Source organism: Phalacrocorax carbo, chromosome 4 (genome assembly GCF_963921805.1).
Source record: "Phalacrocorax carbo chromosome 4, bPhaCar2.1, whole genome shotgun sequence".
Taxonomy (NCBI): Eukaryota; Metazoa; Chordata; class Aves; order Suliformes; family Phalacrocoracidae; genus Phalacrocorax; species Phalacrocorax carbo.
Window position 1 is genome coordinate 811,506 of NC_087516.1, and position 15,107 is coordinate 826,612.

The following is a 15,107-nucleotide window of genomic DNA, read 5'->3' on the forward strand; positions in this document are numbered from 1 at the left end:
CAACGCAAGTACGTAACTGGTTTGAAAATGCTACTCGGAAAAAATTGCAGGAAGGTATTTTTGAAGCGAGTCTTTACTGAGTGTCATAACTTTATGTTCTTGGATTAGTTCTGAATGGGAACGAATAAGCTTTCTGTCCTTTTGTGAGCTGATATTTGCTTTGTCAAGTCCTGCACAGACACTGGTTACTGAAAAGAGGCTGATGAGCAAGGTATTACCTGTGACTTGTTGCTAGAGACTGTATGCCTGGACTTTACAGCTGGTGGTTGGCTTAGTTCTGTATTTGCCAAGCACGTGATCAGGAGCAGCAATATGGACAACTTAAAAAAGTTCATTAAGGGAAAAAATAGCTGATTTTTAAATTTTTTTTTTCTCTCATGGACAGGTTGATTGGCTTAACTGATTTCATGTGAACTTCTGTCTGATTTTGCAGGTTTCTGATGGTGGCAATACTAAAACTTCAAAAGGTGGCACTAGCAGCAGTGCAAAGCAAAAGGAGGTAAGGATTTAACCATCAACGACCTTAAAGTCAGATTGTCTTGAAAGTGTGTGTGTGTACTAAGAATCTTTAGGGAATTTTTGTGTTAGTAGTTGTTTCAGACTCTGGGCGTTAAGCTGTGAAGTCAAGTCACCTGGAAGAGAAGCTTAAACCGGGAAGTGAGTGTTAAGAGGAGGTGTGTTTTGGCCTTGGATGTCATTTGTTTGAGGGAGAGAATTAATTCATAGGCTCTCCAGTTGCCTGCGTGAGATCTTGGCTCATCACCATGCTCGTGAGGGGAGGGAGGAGGGCTGAAGTCTTCTAGCTCTTTGTAAGTAATTGTGTACAAGAGGAGGTAGTCAGACCACCTCCATCCATGGTACCTCTTTTGTGCAAGGGTGTTTCCAGGGGGTTCAGCAGAGCAAGGATTACTGTCCATGTGGTGGAGGCTTTGGTTTGGAGAAGAAGTTGGGACCCTGTAGGCTCCACTGCTAAAGAGTCTGTGCTTTTACAGGACAGTGAAAAGAGGTACCCTCTCTCTCTTGTAGATAGCTTGGGCTTTGGGAAAGAAAAGCAGAAAGAAGGTAATAAAAATAAGTATTGATGAGTTTGTAGACATAGAGTTACAGGATCAAAGACCTACCAGGTAAGTAGTGGGTCCCTGTGGAAAAGGGGTTTCTGGGATAAAGTTGGAGACCCGAATCCTTTCATTAACCTTAACCCACATAAACTACTCACATCACCAGGACAGTGTCTTTGTGAAGGTGGTGGTGGTGATGGGAGTTGGAGGATGCTTCCATAGCTGGTGTTCCAGATGTGCTTTGTTAATCCCCAAGAGGAAATTCTGCACCCTTTGAAAAAAGGCTTTGTAATGTCAATTACTCTTTACTGCTTTAGCCCTCACTGTTATGCAGCTGGTAAGAACCCAGATCTGTGACCTTCTCTTCGTGGAAGGAAAAATACAGTAACGTTTGATTTCACTTGAACTGTAACCAGATATTTTCTTCCTTTTTCTTCATTGTGCCCACCTTGCATTAAGTATTCCTCAAGCCTCTGCACGTGGGTGGAGGCACACGTTATTCCTAGTATTTGTTAGCTTTTTTAAAAAGACAGGGAGGAAAAGGCACGTAGCCTTTGAATTTCAGACTGCTTTTTCTGCTGGAGGACCGTTCTCGGTGTTTCTAGGCTGCAGTCTTACTCTCATACAGACAGTTCATCTTGCCTTGGCCTTAAAGTTCTGCTTTCACAAGGGCTTTTTCACTCCTGTGTTAGGCACTGACCAGTATTCGGTGGTAGGATGGATTTTTCTGCAAAACAGAAAAAATTCGGAATCGTTCACTGAAGAAGTTGAATGCGTAATTTGGGGTGCAATGGTTATTTGGATGTGTTTTAATACCTAAAATTAATTTATTAATTGACTTAAGTACTCATCCACCTTATCCTACCATCCTGATTATAATTGCGTAGCTATTTTACAGTGAACAAAGTATAATGCTCAGCTGCAGAAACACGACTGCTGTCTTTTCATATAACCTCAAAGAAATCGGGGTTAATTCATTCTTCTATTAAATTCACCATGTATCCATACACCCTTCTCCAGATGTTCTTGGCTACGTATGGTATTAAATTGCTGCTAATTCTTTCTGGTGGTCCTGGAATAAATTGTGTGAGCCCTGATGGAAGCTGCCCTGGTGAAACTGCAGGGTAGGAGGAGTTTCAGATGCAAGACCTGCTCCAGTAAGAGCATGGTGCTGGCTGAGGAGAAACAGAAGGGGTCAGGCTCTGTCATCTTAAACATAAAATTACAGTAGGGCATTTGGCAGAAGGCTGGAGCTTGTCCCCTGGCCCCTAATGAAACGTGGCTGGCCCGGGAGGAGCAGCAAGTCTGCAGGGAGCCGGTGGGGCTAGCCAGGCCTTAACAGAAAGGAGAAAATTGTCTTCTGGTGCGTGTTGGTTTAGAGGAGCAAAGGGAGGTTCCAGGACTAGGAGCCCTTTCCTGGGCTGGAGATGGAAACCAAAGAGGCGAGATAAACGAGTGAGTGGTCATCAACATAGTGTGGAATGACTTCATAGAATCATTAAGGTTGGAAAAGGCCTCTGGGATCATCAAGCCCAACCCCCAACCCAACACCCCCAGGCCTCCTAAACCATGTCCCCAAGTGCCACGTCTGCACGGTGTTTGAACCCCCCCAGGGACGGGGACTCCCCCACCTCTCTGGGCAGCCTGTGCCAGGGCCTGACCCCTCTGGCAGGGAAGGCATTTTCCTTCATCTCCAACCTAAACCTCCCCTGACGCAGCCTGAGGCCGTTCCCTCTCGCCCTGTCCCTGGTGACTTGGGAGCAGAGACCAGCCCCCCCCTCACTCCAGACCCTCTCAGGCAGCTGCAGAGAGCGAGAAGGGCTCCCCTCAGCCCCCTCTGCTCCAGGCTAAACCCCCCCAGCTCCCCCAGCCGCCCCCCAGCACACTTGTGCTCCAAGACTTTGCTGGATCGAAACATCTCGTGTAGTCTCCTGTTTTGTAGCAGCCAAGAGCATATGCTTAGGGAAGAGCATGAGAACTGACACAAGATAATAGTCTTTTTGAAGGATACTCTGGAGGTATTCAGGTTTTCACTAGTCTTCCTGAAAGTGGGTGCAAAAATATACACGAGTATTCAGGCCATTGGCCCAGCACTTTTAGTAGACATAGATTTTTGTCTGTTCATCCACTGTGTTTTTGAAAAATGCTTTCGCTTCCTGAATTAAATCTGCTTACTTAACACAAATGCTGGTAATGAAAACTCTTCCACATGAGACTGGAGGCCTGAAAATTGTTTTCTGCCCTTAAGTCGAGTTGCCTTTCCCCCCTCCTGCCCCCTCCAGCTGGGTTCAGTATGTAGATATTTTTGGTTAGGCACCCCGTGGATGGGAGTGTTTGTGTCACTGGGTGGATGCTAAACTTTGTAATATTCACATTTTTACACTTCCTAGGAAGAAGAGCTGTTTCCGTTTAACCTGGATGAATTTGTTACTGTGGATGAGGTTGTAGAGGAAATAGAGTCTCCCGTTAAAACACGGCGAAACCCACCGAGGGGAAAGAGAAAAGATGGCGCTAAACCCAACTCCTCTTCTGAGCCGAGCTCAAAGAGGAGGAAAGGGAAGAGCTCCGGAGCACGCGTTGCTGAAAGCGAACTCTCTTTCGTCACTTTGGATGAGATCGGTGAGGAGGAGGACGTGACTGCCCAGCTAATGGGAGTTGCTAATTTAGAAGCGCTCAGTGACCCGCAGGGCCTGGTTGTAGTGGATGAAGTGATGGAAGAGGAAGAACTTACGTCAGAGGCAGTGAAGGATCCCCAGTCCCTTGTTACTTTGGATGAGATATCGGAACAGGAGGACCTTAGTTCTCATAAGGACGTCCCAGGGTCGGTTTTTGAGGAGCAGGATTTGAAAGCCGAACCTTTGGTAACTGTAGATGAAATCGGTGAAGTAGAAGAGCTGCCTCTGAACGAGCCTGCGCACTTGAGTATGGAGGATGTGCTGAAACAGAAGGAGGATGATAAAGTGCCTGCCGAGGATACTGGAGACGGCGCGTCCTCTCAGGTGCCAGATGATCCCAGCGCTTTAGTGACGGTAGATGAAATACAAGAGGACAACGAAGATAACCATCTAGTGACTTTGGATGAAGTTAACGAAGACGAAGATGATTTTCTGGCCGATTTCGATCGTCTAAAAGAGGAACTAAACTTTGTAACAGTCGATGAAGTTGGAGAGGAGGATGAGGAAGAAGAAAATACTTTCTCAGGGAAAAATCTGAACGAGGATGAAGACGACGAAGATATCGTTGCTGTTGCAGGACCAGAAGAAGAAGAAATTGCTGCCGTTGCAGGGCCAGAAGAGGAGGATATCGTTGCTGTTGCAGGACCAGAAGAAATGGAAATTCTAGGAGATATGAGTCCAGAAGAACTTACTGCAATCTCAAAGTCAAAGGGTAAGGAACCTCTCATAGCTTCTAGAGGGGAAATAGAAAATAAGATGCTTGTAACTGGTGCCACACATACAGAGGTCCCTGTAGCAAATAGAGGAAGCTGAAAAACCCCAAATCTTTGATAAAGTTAGTGAGAGAGACACTGGGGAAAAAACAGAGGCTGAGCGTGAACGTTGGGCTGGAGGTGGGGCGTTTCATTAACGCGATTTGCCACGTATCTTTCTTCTGATGTAAAATTAAGCTGCATATTGATTCGAAGCGTTCATCTGGAGTGTGTGATGGCGAAAACTGGGGGAAAGGGTTTCTTCTCCCGCGTTTAATGCAAGGCTCGGTAAACTACCTAGCACAGAGTATTTATAGTCTGTATTTACAGGGCCACCTCTATTAAGGTGAGTCAAATGAAGCAGACACACAGGCGCAAAGCCGGAACAGCTTCCAAGCTGGATCTGGAGGAGAGAATGTAGAGAACATCTGTAGCATGGAACTAGCAAAGGGTTAAGAAAGTCTAACAGGGAGCCAAGTAGGGAGAGCTATATATAACCAATGCCCAGAGGGTTTTGGCCAGAGCGTGGCTGAAGGCTCTGGGTGATGCAGTCCGCTAGTCTCCGGAGCTTGCTTTGCGCCCCCGCTGGTGCGGCTGAGCACTGACACGGCACCTTCTCTTCCCATGTTTTGGAAAAGCTTTTCTCCCGTCCCACGCTTGCTGCGTAGCAGAGGCAACCTGAGTAGGGCAGGTACGGAGGAGCCGCAGCAGCAGCAGATACCTTGCTTCAAGCGGGGTATTTTAAACCTCAGTTCCTATAAACATTAGGGAAAGGATTGGTTGCTTCTGTACGTCCCCCCAAATATTATGTATTATATATTGTTTTAATCCTGTCGATGTTACAGAACATAAGCTTCCCTGTGATTAACAAAAGCATTTACTGAAAATGCGGAATATTTTCTATGTTCTATTAGCAGGTTATCTGTAAAAAAAACCTCTTAAAATATCCAAGCCCTTGAGTTGATTTCTGATCTAACTGGTAGTGCAAATTATAAAAAATGTGTTTGATAACGCAGTAAGTAAGTGATTTTAGTTCCTCTCTGTGTAGTAAAAACCTCAGGCAAAAGAGGTGGGCTTGGGAGAGGACTCTTTCCTCCTGAGTTGGATAAGTGGAACAAGAAAGCTGGGAAGGAGAGGTTGAAGCAGGTCAAACCATATTGCTGGAGTCTTAAAGTCTGATCCCAGCCGCACAATCGGAGGCAGCTCATTGATGGCCTCAGGGCAGCAGCTGAAAGGACGGCGGCCGGGCTGCGGCAGCCGAGGAGCCGCGCGGCAAGCCTGGAGCTGGGCGCCTTGGTGACGCGGCGGGGTGCTCGCGCCCGTGGAACGCCGTGGGGATGGAGAGCCGTGCCGCCCGCCTTCGGCAGCGTCCTGGTTGTCGTTGTTAGGGGAGAGGGCTTACTGCGCTGACCTCGGTGTCTAGCTTATTTGAATGTAGAACTTGGAAGGAAAGAGGCGTTTTTGGCGTGTGACTCTTCACCTGCCAGTTGGACTGCTTTGATAGCCTAAAAACCACACGCCTTGTTTCTCTTGTAACAGGGGAGGCTCTGTCGAACCCCTTGTCTCCAGAAAAACCTTACAGTGTCGATTTTTATCCTTCCTTAGAGCCGGTTAATCCGATCATGCCTTCGGTAGGCTTTGACCGGCTCTGTAATGGAGCTGGAATACTGCTGCCGGACCTCGAGCTGGATTAATTCAAGCAAGCTTGGCAGCTTGCGTTACAAAGAAGTTGTGATTTTTGTGATCGTTATCCCAAAGCTGGTTGGAAGCTGCCGCAGAGAGCGCTGGAGGAAGGCAGCTGAGCGCGGCGGCGGTACCGTGCGAGGGGTGCCATGTGGTCGGGGGCGCTTTTGGGGTCGTTTGCCCCAGCACCGGGGCGCTCTATTCGGTATTCCTGCCCGTGGGATTGACGTCAGGAGCTCCTGAAAATTGCTCTGTGGAAAGGCCAAAGCGGGACAGGGTAGAAAACAGTAAGGAACATGCAGGCGGTGGGTGTTCCAGGCAATACCGAGCCATCACGGCTAGATACAGGATAGCTTTAAACTAGCGGATACCTTTGTTTAACGTGCGTTTGTGGCCTCCAGTAGATCAGCTGGGATCAGGAGATAAAGAACCAGAATCTAAGCGGAAGAAAATGGCTTCTTCAGATGCCTCAAAGACACAGAGTACTCCGAAAGGTAAAACCAAAAAGCCCCCCCAAATGCTCCTTGCTTTTCTTGCTAGAAGGCGGCCTTCTCACCCTTCACAAAACACCCCCTTTGCCTCGGTACTGCATTTAACTTCAGCCTCACGGCCCATAATTTGTGGTTTTATCTTGGCTCCTACAAACGCACTGCGTTTCTGCTGTCAGCTGACCAGCAGCGGCAAAGTTGAAAGTTCTTTTTGTCCTAAAATTTAATTTAAAAATTCAGGCTAATTTATTTAGCATTAGCACAGCACAGCCTCATATCTACCTGCTCTTCTAATCCTGTTAGGAGCTTTATTACCAACTTCCAATGTATAGAAACGAGGGAACTGCTCACATGCTTTTCAAAACGTGTGTGTATATGTATTCTAAGGTCCTCACCTAAAATACTTGTATATAAAACTACCGATAACACTTGAGCTGTAAAAGAACTTCCCAGGAAAATAGGGATCCTTGCCTGACGGCTTGTGTAACGTTCTCTGTGACGGAAAGTGCTTGCGTAACACGCTGCGGGACAGAGGCTCAGCTTGCCTGATGAGTCGTTTATAAAATACTCTAAAGCTAAATATTTAAGGCCGATTACCAGGACGCTGAGGTAGTTGCGGTGAGCGTCAGATCCAGGAGGTCAGTCGTCCCGTTCCCAGGAAAGTATGTGTCGTTCGCTGTCTACTGCAGGCAGGGCAGGTGGCCCACTCACATTAGCAGCCTCATTTTTTGAATACTGAAAAAATGTAACTAACGTCCTTCCAGAAATAACAAATCGTGCAGATTCGGTTAAAGGAATCTTGATTTTTTAAAAGTTTATTTTATTTTTAAAGCTGTTTTGTTAATGGGGTGTTTCAAAGCCGTATTTTGTTCACGCGAATGCTGTGCCCTGTCTCTTCAGATTTGGATTACCTGGTTCCGAAGGCAGGCTTTTTCTGTCAGATCTGCTCGCTCTTCTACGCAGATGAAACGTCTGTGAAAAACCACTGCAAGACGCTGCTTCATCAGCAAAACATGGAGGTAACGTCGGAGCTGCTCCAAACACACAGGGCTGAAAAGAATATTGGTCGGAGAATGTGTGCTTTAACGAGTGCTAATGATTTCCTGGTGGCTTAGGGAGCTCCCATTAATAATTCAAGGGCTTTTAGTTTTACACTCGGACGCAGCTACGGTTAAATTACTCTAGCTCGTCACCTGCATAAAGCCCTCCTGACCTCGGAAGGCGTGGGGGAAGCTGCTGTCTTCCTTTCGTTTTTAAGAAGCGATTTCTAAAAGCCATGCAGTTGTTGTGTCCGACAGCGTGGTTTGGTGAGATTTCCTGCCTTCCTGAAACCGCAGACCGGCTACAGTATCTCGCAGGCATAAAATGACCCAGCGGTCGGTTTGGCAGCCGGAAAACTTAAATTTGGGGTCAAAACTCCCCCAGGACGCCCCGCTGTGGGAAGAGGCAGCCCCCTCCTGTGCGCGTGTGAGGGGTGGAAGACTGGGAAGGTTCTTACGCCGTAGGCTTCCGTAAGGGTGGGCGTAACGAACACACGGCCCGTGGTGAATAGGGAATGATTATTTTATAGTCCCCGGCCAGGCGCAGGTGCCCGTCACCCCGTGAAATCCCCACGCCTAATATTGCCCACGTCCCACTCGGGAGCTTCACCACGCGGTGACTGTGTCTCTGCCAGCGTGTGCGCAAAACTTCGGGCCGTTTCTCGGTGCGGGCCACGCGTTACCGGCATCGGGAGGCGGCTGACTTGGAGCCAGCGCTTTATGAAACCTGCGCTGTGTTTAGCGATCTTGTCGCGGACAGAGGGATCACGTAGCGGGGTCTTTTCACTGACTACCCTTATTTCTGCAGAAGTTCATGGCCAAGCAGAAGGACGAGGCTGACGACGGGGAAGAGCGGAGTTCAAGGTGATCGGAGGAAAGAAGAATTCTTTCAGTGAACTAAAACTTAGGGTCCAGTCAATTTTGTGTATTTTGTTATGATTTAATTTGTAATTTTGTTTCCAAAACAAGCTTTCATGTTGTATAAATTTGAGCTCGGTAAAGACAGACTAAAAGAAAACAGTATGGTGGCTTTGATTTGTATATCAAATCATCTGACTCGGAAGAGACTTCTTTTACAAGTGTCACATGAAATAAATGTTCTTACTGTATAGTTAACACCGGGGGATCGCGTTTGGTGTGATTTATTGTGTTCTGTTAACTCTGGGTCGCAACAGAGACCAGGAAGGGAATTCATTCCGGGGATCTCTCTCCGGTGCCGCTTTACAGAGCTCTCGGCGGGTGTGATGTCGCGTGCTGCCCCGGAGCAGCGACCCTCGCGGGGAAGGCTGCGGTGATCCATGGATTCTTACGCTCCCTTTAGCCATCTTTGTCCTGCGGCCTCCGCAGTCTCATGGCAGTCTCAGGAAGATAAAGCCGAGGCCGCCAAGGGCAGCAAAGCCCGCTGCGGCACCGCGTCGGCGCGCCTGTCCTCGCTGCGGTCAGCCAGGGCGGTCACTGCCCCGTGCTGTTTCTCCCTGGGGACCGAGTTCGCTTGTTCATTTTGGGTTGGTTTTCCCTGGTTTGTTCCAGTCTCTAGGTCGAAGCCTGCGGAGCGCTCAGCAGCACGGCTGAACTCTTTTTCAGCCTGCTCTTGAATGTTGCTCGCTGCTAGGCCTGGGCCTCTGGCTGGCACGCTCTGAACGGTGGATCGTAGCCCGGATCAGGACTGATTTCGCTCTGAGCTTTCATTTTTCAGCTAGCCACATGTACGTAAAAGACTGTTTTTCAAAATCCACTGTTGTCTCTGCCAGTCCTCGAGGCTTTGGATGAATTATGTTCCTGGAGGAGGAGCAAACCAGTGTTCCTGCACGTCTGAGGGAAATGAGAGACTTGGTGGTTCTACCTGGTGGGGATGTTACCAGGGTACTGAGCCAGTGAATGTCTTCAAATACCCATCCACCACCTGAAGTCCGTGCCGTGGGCGTGCCGGGAGCGCAGAGCCAGCTCTGGAGGCTCCGAGCCGAAGGCTGAGCGTTGGGCTGGTGGCGTGGGTGACGGAGCAGTCGTGTTCCCCGACGGGCAGGTTACCCGGGAAGTCACGAACAGAGCTTCATAAACTGCAGATTATTTTCGGTTGGGCTTTTATTTCTTCTCTTTTTTTTTTTCCCCCCTTCAGTCCCTCGGTAAAGAACGTGGCTGTGGGCGAACGCGCTGCAACGAGTCACTGCGCTTGGCCGTCCTGGCGGGTCCGACCCCGAGCGAAGAGAGAAGTGTCTCAGAAACAGGCACGAGGGATTTAGACCAGCAAATAGTTGATGAGTCAGGGAGCGTGATTCAGGGTAAGAATGTGCGTGTGTGCGAGCGCACATGCGCGTCCGTCCCCCTCCGCTGGCGAGGAGGAGCCCTCCCCTACTCCAGAGCAGCGAGCAGTGCAGATGGGACCAGCGTGGTGTTATTTAACTGCTTAGTTACTCTCACTTAGTTACTATTGGGTTAGTAGCAATTGGTATAGAAGAGTATTTAAATATCCCGTCTGAAATAAAGGGGTAGGAACTGGCCTTTAGTGCGAAGAGCCTGCGGGGAGGTGCAGAAAGCACCTGCAGAGCCGTGCAGCTGAGCTGCGCCGCGGCTGGGGGCGTCCGGAGGGTCCGCAGGGAGCTGCAGCAGCACCCTGTTCCCTGGAGACATTCACCCCCCGCCTGGACGCGGCCCTGTGCCCCTGCTCTGGGGGTGCCTGCTCCAGCAGGGGTGGGACGGGATGAGCTCCAGGGGTCCTTCCAACCCCTGCCAGTCTGGGATCCTGTGATCCTCCGCTCCCCAGCCGAGCTCCGGAGCTTTGCAGCGGTTTTTCCCAGCCTCACCGGGGTGCGGGACGTGGCTTCCTGGCCTCGTGAGTCCTGTCTCCTTCACAATGCAGCTTTATGTGCTTTGCGCCTCTCAGTTTTCAGAGACCCTCTCTGCAGCCAGCAAGGCCGTTTCTTGCCCTGGTTTCTCTTTGTTGCTTTATCTGTGCAAAGGACGAGAAAACAATGTTGTTCTTCATTCCCGCTTCTGCCGCGCAAGCCTCGGTCCAAATTTGTCTTTGGTGTAGGGAGGGCTGAGGAAGGGACGAGTACCCCGTGCCCTGGGGACCGCTAGTCGCTTCGGGTCCTCTGCCTTGACCCTCGTGGGCCGAGCTGCGATGCCGTGGCTCCCTGGGACCAGACTTGTGGGGTGTCAGGAGTGGTGGAAGCAGCCTGAGCTCATCCTCAGGCTCCCCCTTCCTCGCCAAGGTTTTACCAGGAGTTTGGGGCGGCCGCGGGCGCCCAAGGTGGGCGAGGGGGCTTTGTCGTGGCTCTAGCCCTTGACGCCCTCTCCGTTGCCTGCTCCCAGCCCGAAGGCACAGCGCTGCTTCCCGTGGCTGGGAAGACGGGATCCAGCATCATCTCCCATCCGGCTGCCAGGCAGAGTGTGGATGTTGGGGTCCGCAGACGGGACTTGGTTGGTTTCTGCTCTGCATCTGCTTCCCCTCCGTGTGCGGCTCCCCCGACCCCTTTGAGACACCAGAACATCTCTGACAAAGCCAGGTAAGTGCTGCAGCGGCCCCAGGAAAAGATGCGGGGACTGCTTAACTGGGGAATTCCAAGGGAAAAAACATCCTGTTCCTCCGGGGTGATGTGGGGGGAAAAAAAAAATCTAGGAAAAATGAGGTAAAAAGCCAACGCCAAAGGCCGTGTCTGGACGTTGCTCCCCAAAGCATAGGGTGCTGCAATCTTGAGTTTGTTGTAGAGCTGCTGCTGGTTACAACGGCCGCGCGCTGCGTGCCCCGTCCCCTTGGCGCGGCCGCCCGCTCCTGGCCGCGTCTGGCTCCGGATGGGGGGGTTTAAGTAAAACCCTCGGAGCTCCTGCAACAGCTTTTCCTCTGCCCTTGCGGGACGCCTTCGTGCCCCTATGCATCGCTGAGCTCAACCCGGGCGGCGCCTCGCGTGGAGCCCGGCCTGGCAGCCGCGATACCCAGAATTCTTTATTTTAGGGTCTTGGAAAAGAAAAAAATCCTTGTAGGGCTGAGGTGGCGGGGGCTGTAGGTGTCTTGGGGCGAGCTGACGGGGTCATGGGTGCTCCTCGTGAGCTGATGGATGAGGGACAAACGGGCTCCTTCAAGGAGACTCATCCTAAATATCCACAGGACATGGGGAGGGAGCCGTGGGAGGGGGAATGGGGGTGCTGGGGGGCCCCGTGACCCTGCGGTGCCCTGGGTTTTAATCTCACTGATAATTACATTTCACCCTGGTGGGTTAGCGCCTGGCAGAGGGAGTGGGAAATGGGTTTAGATAAAGCCAAAGAGGGTAAAAGGGGGTGATGGGGTGAGCGTGGGAGCCCCCCGCGGCGGGGAGGGGTGCAGGGAGAGGGGCCCTGGCAGGGAGGGACCTCGCTGAGCCGCTTGCTGGGAAACCCAGGGATAAAAATAAGCTCCCCAAAATAGCTGTGGGCGTCCCCAGCTGTCACTGCGGGGCTGGTCACGGCTGTGCCGAAAGGAGATGGTCTCCAGTGGGGAAACTGGGGCAGGGGGGTCAGGGGTGTCCCCGCACCCCGGGGCTGTGATGGGACCTCTCATGGGAGACCCCGCTTTGGGCCGTGCCGAGGGGTGCCGTAGTGTTTGCCCTGTGTGTCGCTCAGCCCCCCAAAACCCCTATTTTCCCACCCTGGTCCCCAATAGACCTGGCCCTGGTGCCACGGTGAGGGGCTGGGGCTGCACCCAGGGGCTCCCCATGCCGCAGCACTGACACCCCCCCACCCCCACCCCCCCCCGTGGGCCAAACCCCATTTGGGGTCTCTGGGGAGTTTCTTGTGGGTAGCGAGCGAAAGTAAGAGTAATTCATGCCCCTCCCGCAGGGGAGTGGATCCCCTTTACCTGTCCCCTTTGAGGGGGGGTCGGACCCGAACCCCCTTGTCCCCTTTGAGGGGGGGGCGGACCCGAACCCCCTTGTCCCCTTTGGGGGGGGGTCGGACCCGAACCTCTTTGCCTGTCCCGCTTGGGGGGTTCAGACTCAGTCCCCCCCCGCCCCCGCGGGGTCCCCATGGGGGGGACTCACCTGCCCTTGCTGCCGGGGAGGTGTCAGCCCCCCGCCCCCCCTAAATCCATCCTCCCGGGGGGCTTCACCAGCCCCCCTCCAAGGCCGTAGAGGGGGTGTCTCCCACTCCTGCCCCGCCTGCGGGGCCGCATCCAGCGCTCGTTCCCCTTTAAGAGAGGCGGGCACGGGGCGGGGGGCGGCGGGTGCCGGGGGGTGCCGCGGGGCGCGGGCGGGAGGCGGCCGGGCCGGGGCGATGCTCCGGGTCTTCATCCTCCACGCGGAAAATGTCCGCACGCCGGACGCGGACATCAGCGATGCCTATTGCTCCGCCGGCTTCGGAGGTGGGGGCCGGGGGGCTGCGGGGGAGGGGGGGTTTGCGGGGGGGGGGGGGTATTTTGCACCGAGGGGGTCGCACCGGGCTGTGTCCCGGCGGCGGGGACGGTGCTGAAAACTGGGGGTGTGTGGGGTGCATCCCCCCCCCAAGAGACGGTGTGCATTGTCCGCGCGCACCCCCACCCCCCACCCCCCCCACGTAAGGAGTGGGTGTTTGGGGGACCCCCTGCTCACCCCCACCCCCCCGCAGTCCCGCGCTCCCTCCTTACCGGGGGGGGGGGGGCAAAGCCGCCGCTGGGCGGGGGGGCGGGGGGACATAGCTGAGCGGTGACAGCACCCGCGGCAGCCCGGGCTATTTCTGGCCTCTGCTCCTCGCTTGGGGGGGGGGGCGGCGATTGCGGGGGGCCCCGGCACCGGGGGGACGCGGTGGGGGCTGCCTCCCCTCCCCGCCGTGGGCGAGGGTGGCCGGGGCCGGTTGTGCGTTGGGGACCTGCTGGACCCCCCGACCTCACGCACCCCAAGAGCCCCCACTGCCCCCCCCAAGCCATGTCCGTCAGCCGGGGATTTATCCTTGCCCCTCCCGGCACCGCAGCACCCCATGGCCGAGCTCTGCTGTGTCCCCCCCACGGGGTGACAGTGCCTGGGGCTGGGGGGGCTCTGCTGGGTCCCCCATTCCCTGAGGGATTGTGTCCCCGGCCCTGGGGGACACAAGCTGCGATCTCCGGGCACCCATCGGTGCGAGTGGGGGTCCCAAACCCCCCCAAAGGGGTGACGAGAGGCACGAGGCGGGTTGTGGTACGTCACAGCTATTTGCAGCGCTCTGGGCCTCCTTGGGATGAAAAAGCGATTTTTTGGGGCTTGTGGAAAAGGGTGAGATGAGCAGGAGAAGGGAACCCGTGCGCCAGCACCCTTTGAGCCCGTGTCTCCCGCAGTGGTGCCTGGCTCTGCACTGGGGGACACCCCCCCCGTCCCCCTGCCGCGGTGTCCCCACGCGTGGTGACGGCCGTGGGAAGCCCCTCGGCTGCTGGGCCTGTGCAGCAGCTTCTCCCTTCCCATGTGCCAGCCGGCAGCGCGCAGGGCTGGGACAAGGGGACCGTGCCCCCCCAGCTGCTAGGCCTGGTGCTGGGGGGGCTCGGAGCCCCTGCCCGGCAGCGGTACCCCCCCAGCCCCCCCGTGCTGGCGTGTCCCCAGTGGTGTGGAATCCCCGGCTCTGGGAGCTCCCCACCTTCCACCATCCCTGGGGGGCAGCAGCCCCGGCTCCGGCTGCTCCAGTGTCCCCAGCGTCCTGCACGTGTGACGGCCCCCGCGTCCCGCTGTTCCCCCATCCCTGGTGGTGGTTCCTCCCCGGGTTCCGCTGCTCGGGCACCCCTGCAGCTCGCGGCACCCCTGGGGCCAGGCCCTTCGTCACCCCCAGCTTGCAGCATCCCCACATCCCCGTGCTTTTGCCCCCTTGGGGCTCGCAGCCTCCCCGGTGCTCGGATCCTCGGGGTTCGCAGCATCCCTGGGTGTCAGTGATTTGTTTATCATCCATGGGGTTCGCAGCACCCCGAGTCCCAGTGCTGGGGCACCCTCAGAGCCTGCAGCATCCCTGGGTGTCAGTGACTTATTTACCATGCCCAGGACTTGCGGCATCCCCAGATTCTGGTGATTTATTTTCCATCCGTAGGGTTTGCAGCACCCTGAGCCCCAGTGATGTATTTACCATCCCGAGGCGCTGCAGCTTTCTGGATCCCGGTGCTTGGGCATCCTCCGGGTTCAGTGGTTTAATTTACCACCTCTGGGGTTTGCAGCATGCCCGGATCCCAGTGCTCGAGCATCCTCGGGGTTCACAGCATCCCTGGATCCTGGTACTTGAGCATCCTCGGGGTTCACAGCATCCCTGGATCCTGGTACTTGAGCATCCTCGGGGTTCACAGCATCCCTGGATCCTGGTACTTGAGCATCCTCGGGGTTCACAGCATCCCTGGATCCTGGTACTTGAGCATCCTCGGGGTTCACAGCATCCCTGGATCCTGGTACTTGAGCATCCTCGGGGTTTGAGGGTTTAATTTACCATCCCCAGGACTCGCAGCATCCCGGGATCCTGG

General features: G+C 54.1%; 2 protein-coding genes across 8 annotated transcripts in view; both read left to right on the plus strand.

The window, feature by feature from the left end:
* The window catches only part of ZNF638 (zinc finger protein 638), a 43,713-nt gene extending 34,894 nt beyond the window's left edge, over window positions 1-8,819 (plus strand). For 3 of the 4 annotated variants that reach the window (XM_064448794.1, XM_064448797.1, XM_064448796.1), the window contains 5 exons: window positions 434-499; window positions 3,449-4,445; window positions 6,570-6,662; window positions 7,557-7,675; window positions 8,505-8,819. In XM_064448794.1, coding sequence (XP_064304864.1) covers window positions 434-499; window positions 3,449-4,445; window positions 6,570-6,662; window positions 7,557-7,675; window positions 8,505-8,564 — 1,335 coding nt within the window. In that variant the 3' untranslated portion in view covers window positions 8,565-8,819. The remainder of the gene's footprint in view (window positions 1-433; window positions 500-3,448; window positions 4,446-6,569; window positions 6,663-7,556; window positions 7,676-8,504) is intronic. The other variant, XM_064448795.1, reaches the window with a different exon arrangement.
* Window positions 8,820-11,087: 2,268 nt separating this feature from the next.
* DYSF (dysferlin) overlaps window positions 11,088-15,107 on the plus strand; it is a 109,279-nt gene continuing 105,259 nt past the window's right edge. For 3 of the 4 annotated variants that reach the window (XM_064448787.1, XM_064448788.1, XM_064448793.1), the window contains exon 1: window positions 12,901-13,028. In XM_064448787.1, the coding sequence (XP_064304857.1) occupies window positions 12,941-13,028 (88 nt within the window). In that variant the 5' untranslated portion in view covers window positions 12,901-12,940. Of the gene's footprint in view, window positions 11,203-12,900; window positions 13,029-15,107 lie in introns of those variants that run through there. The other variant, XM_064448789.1, reaches the window with a different exon arrangement.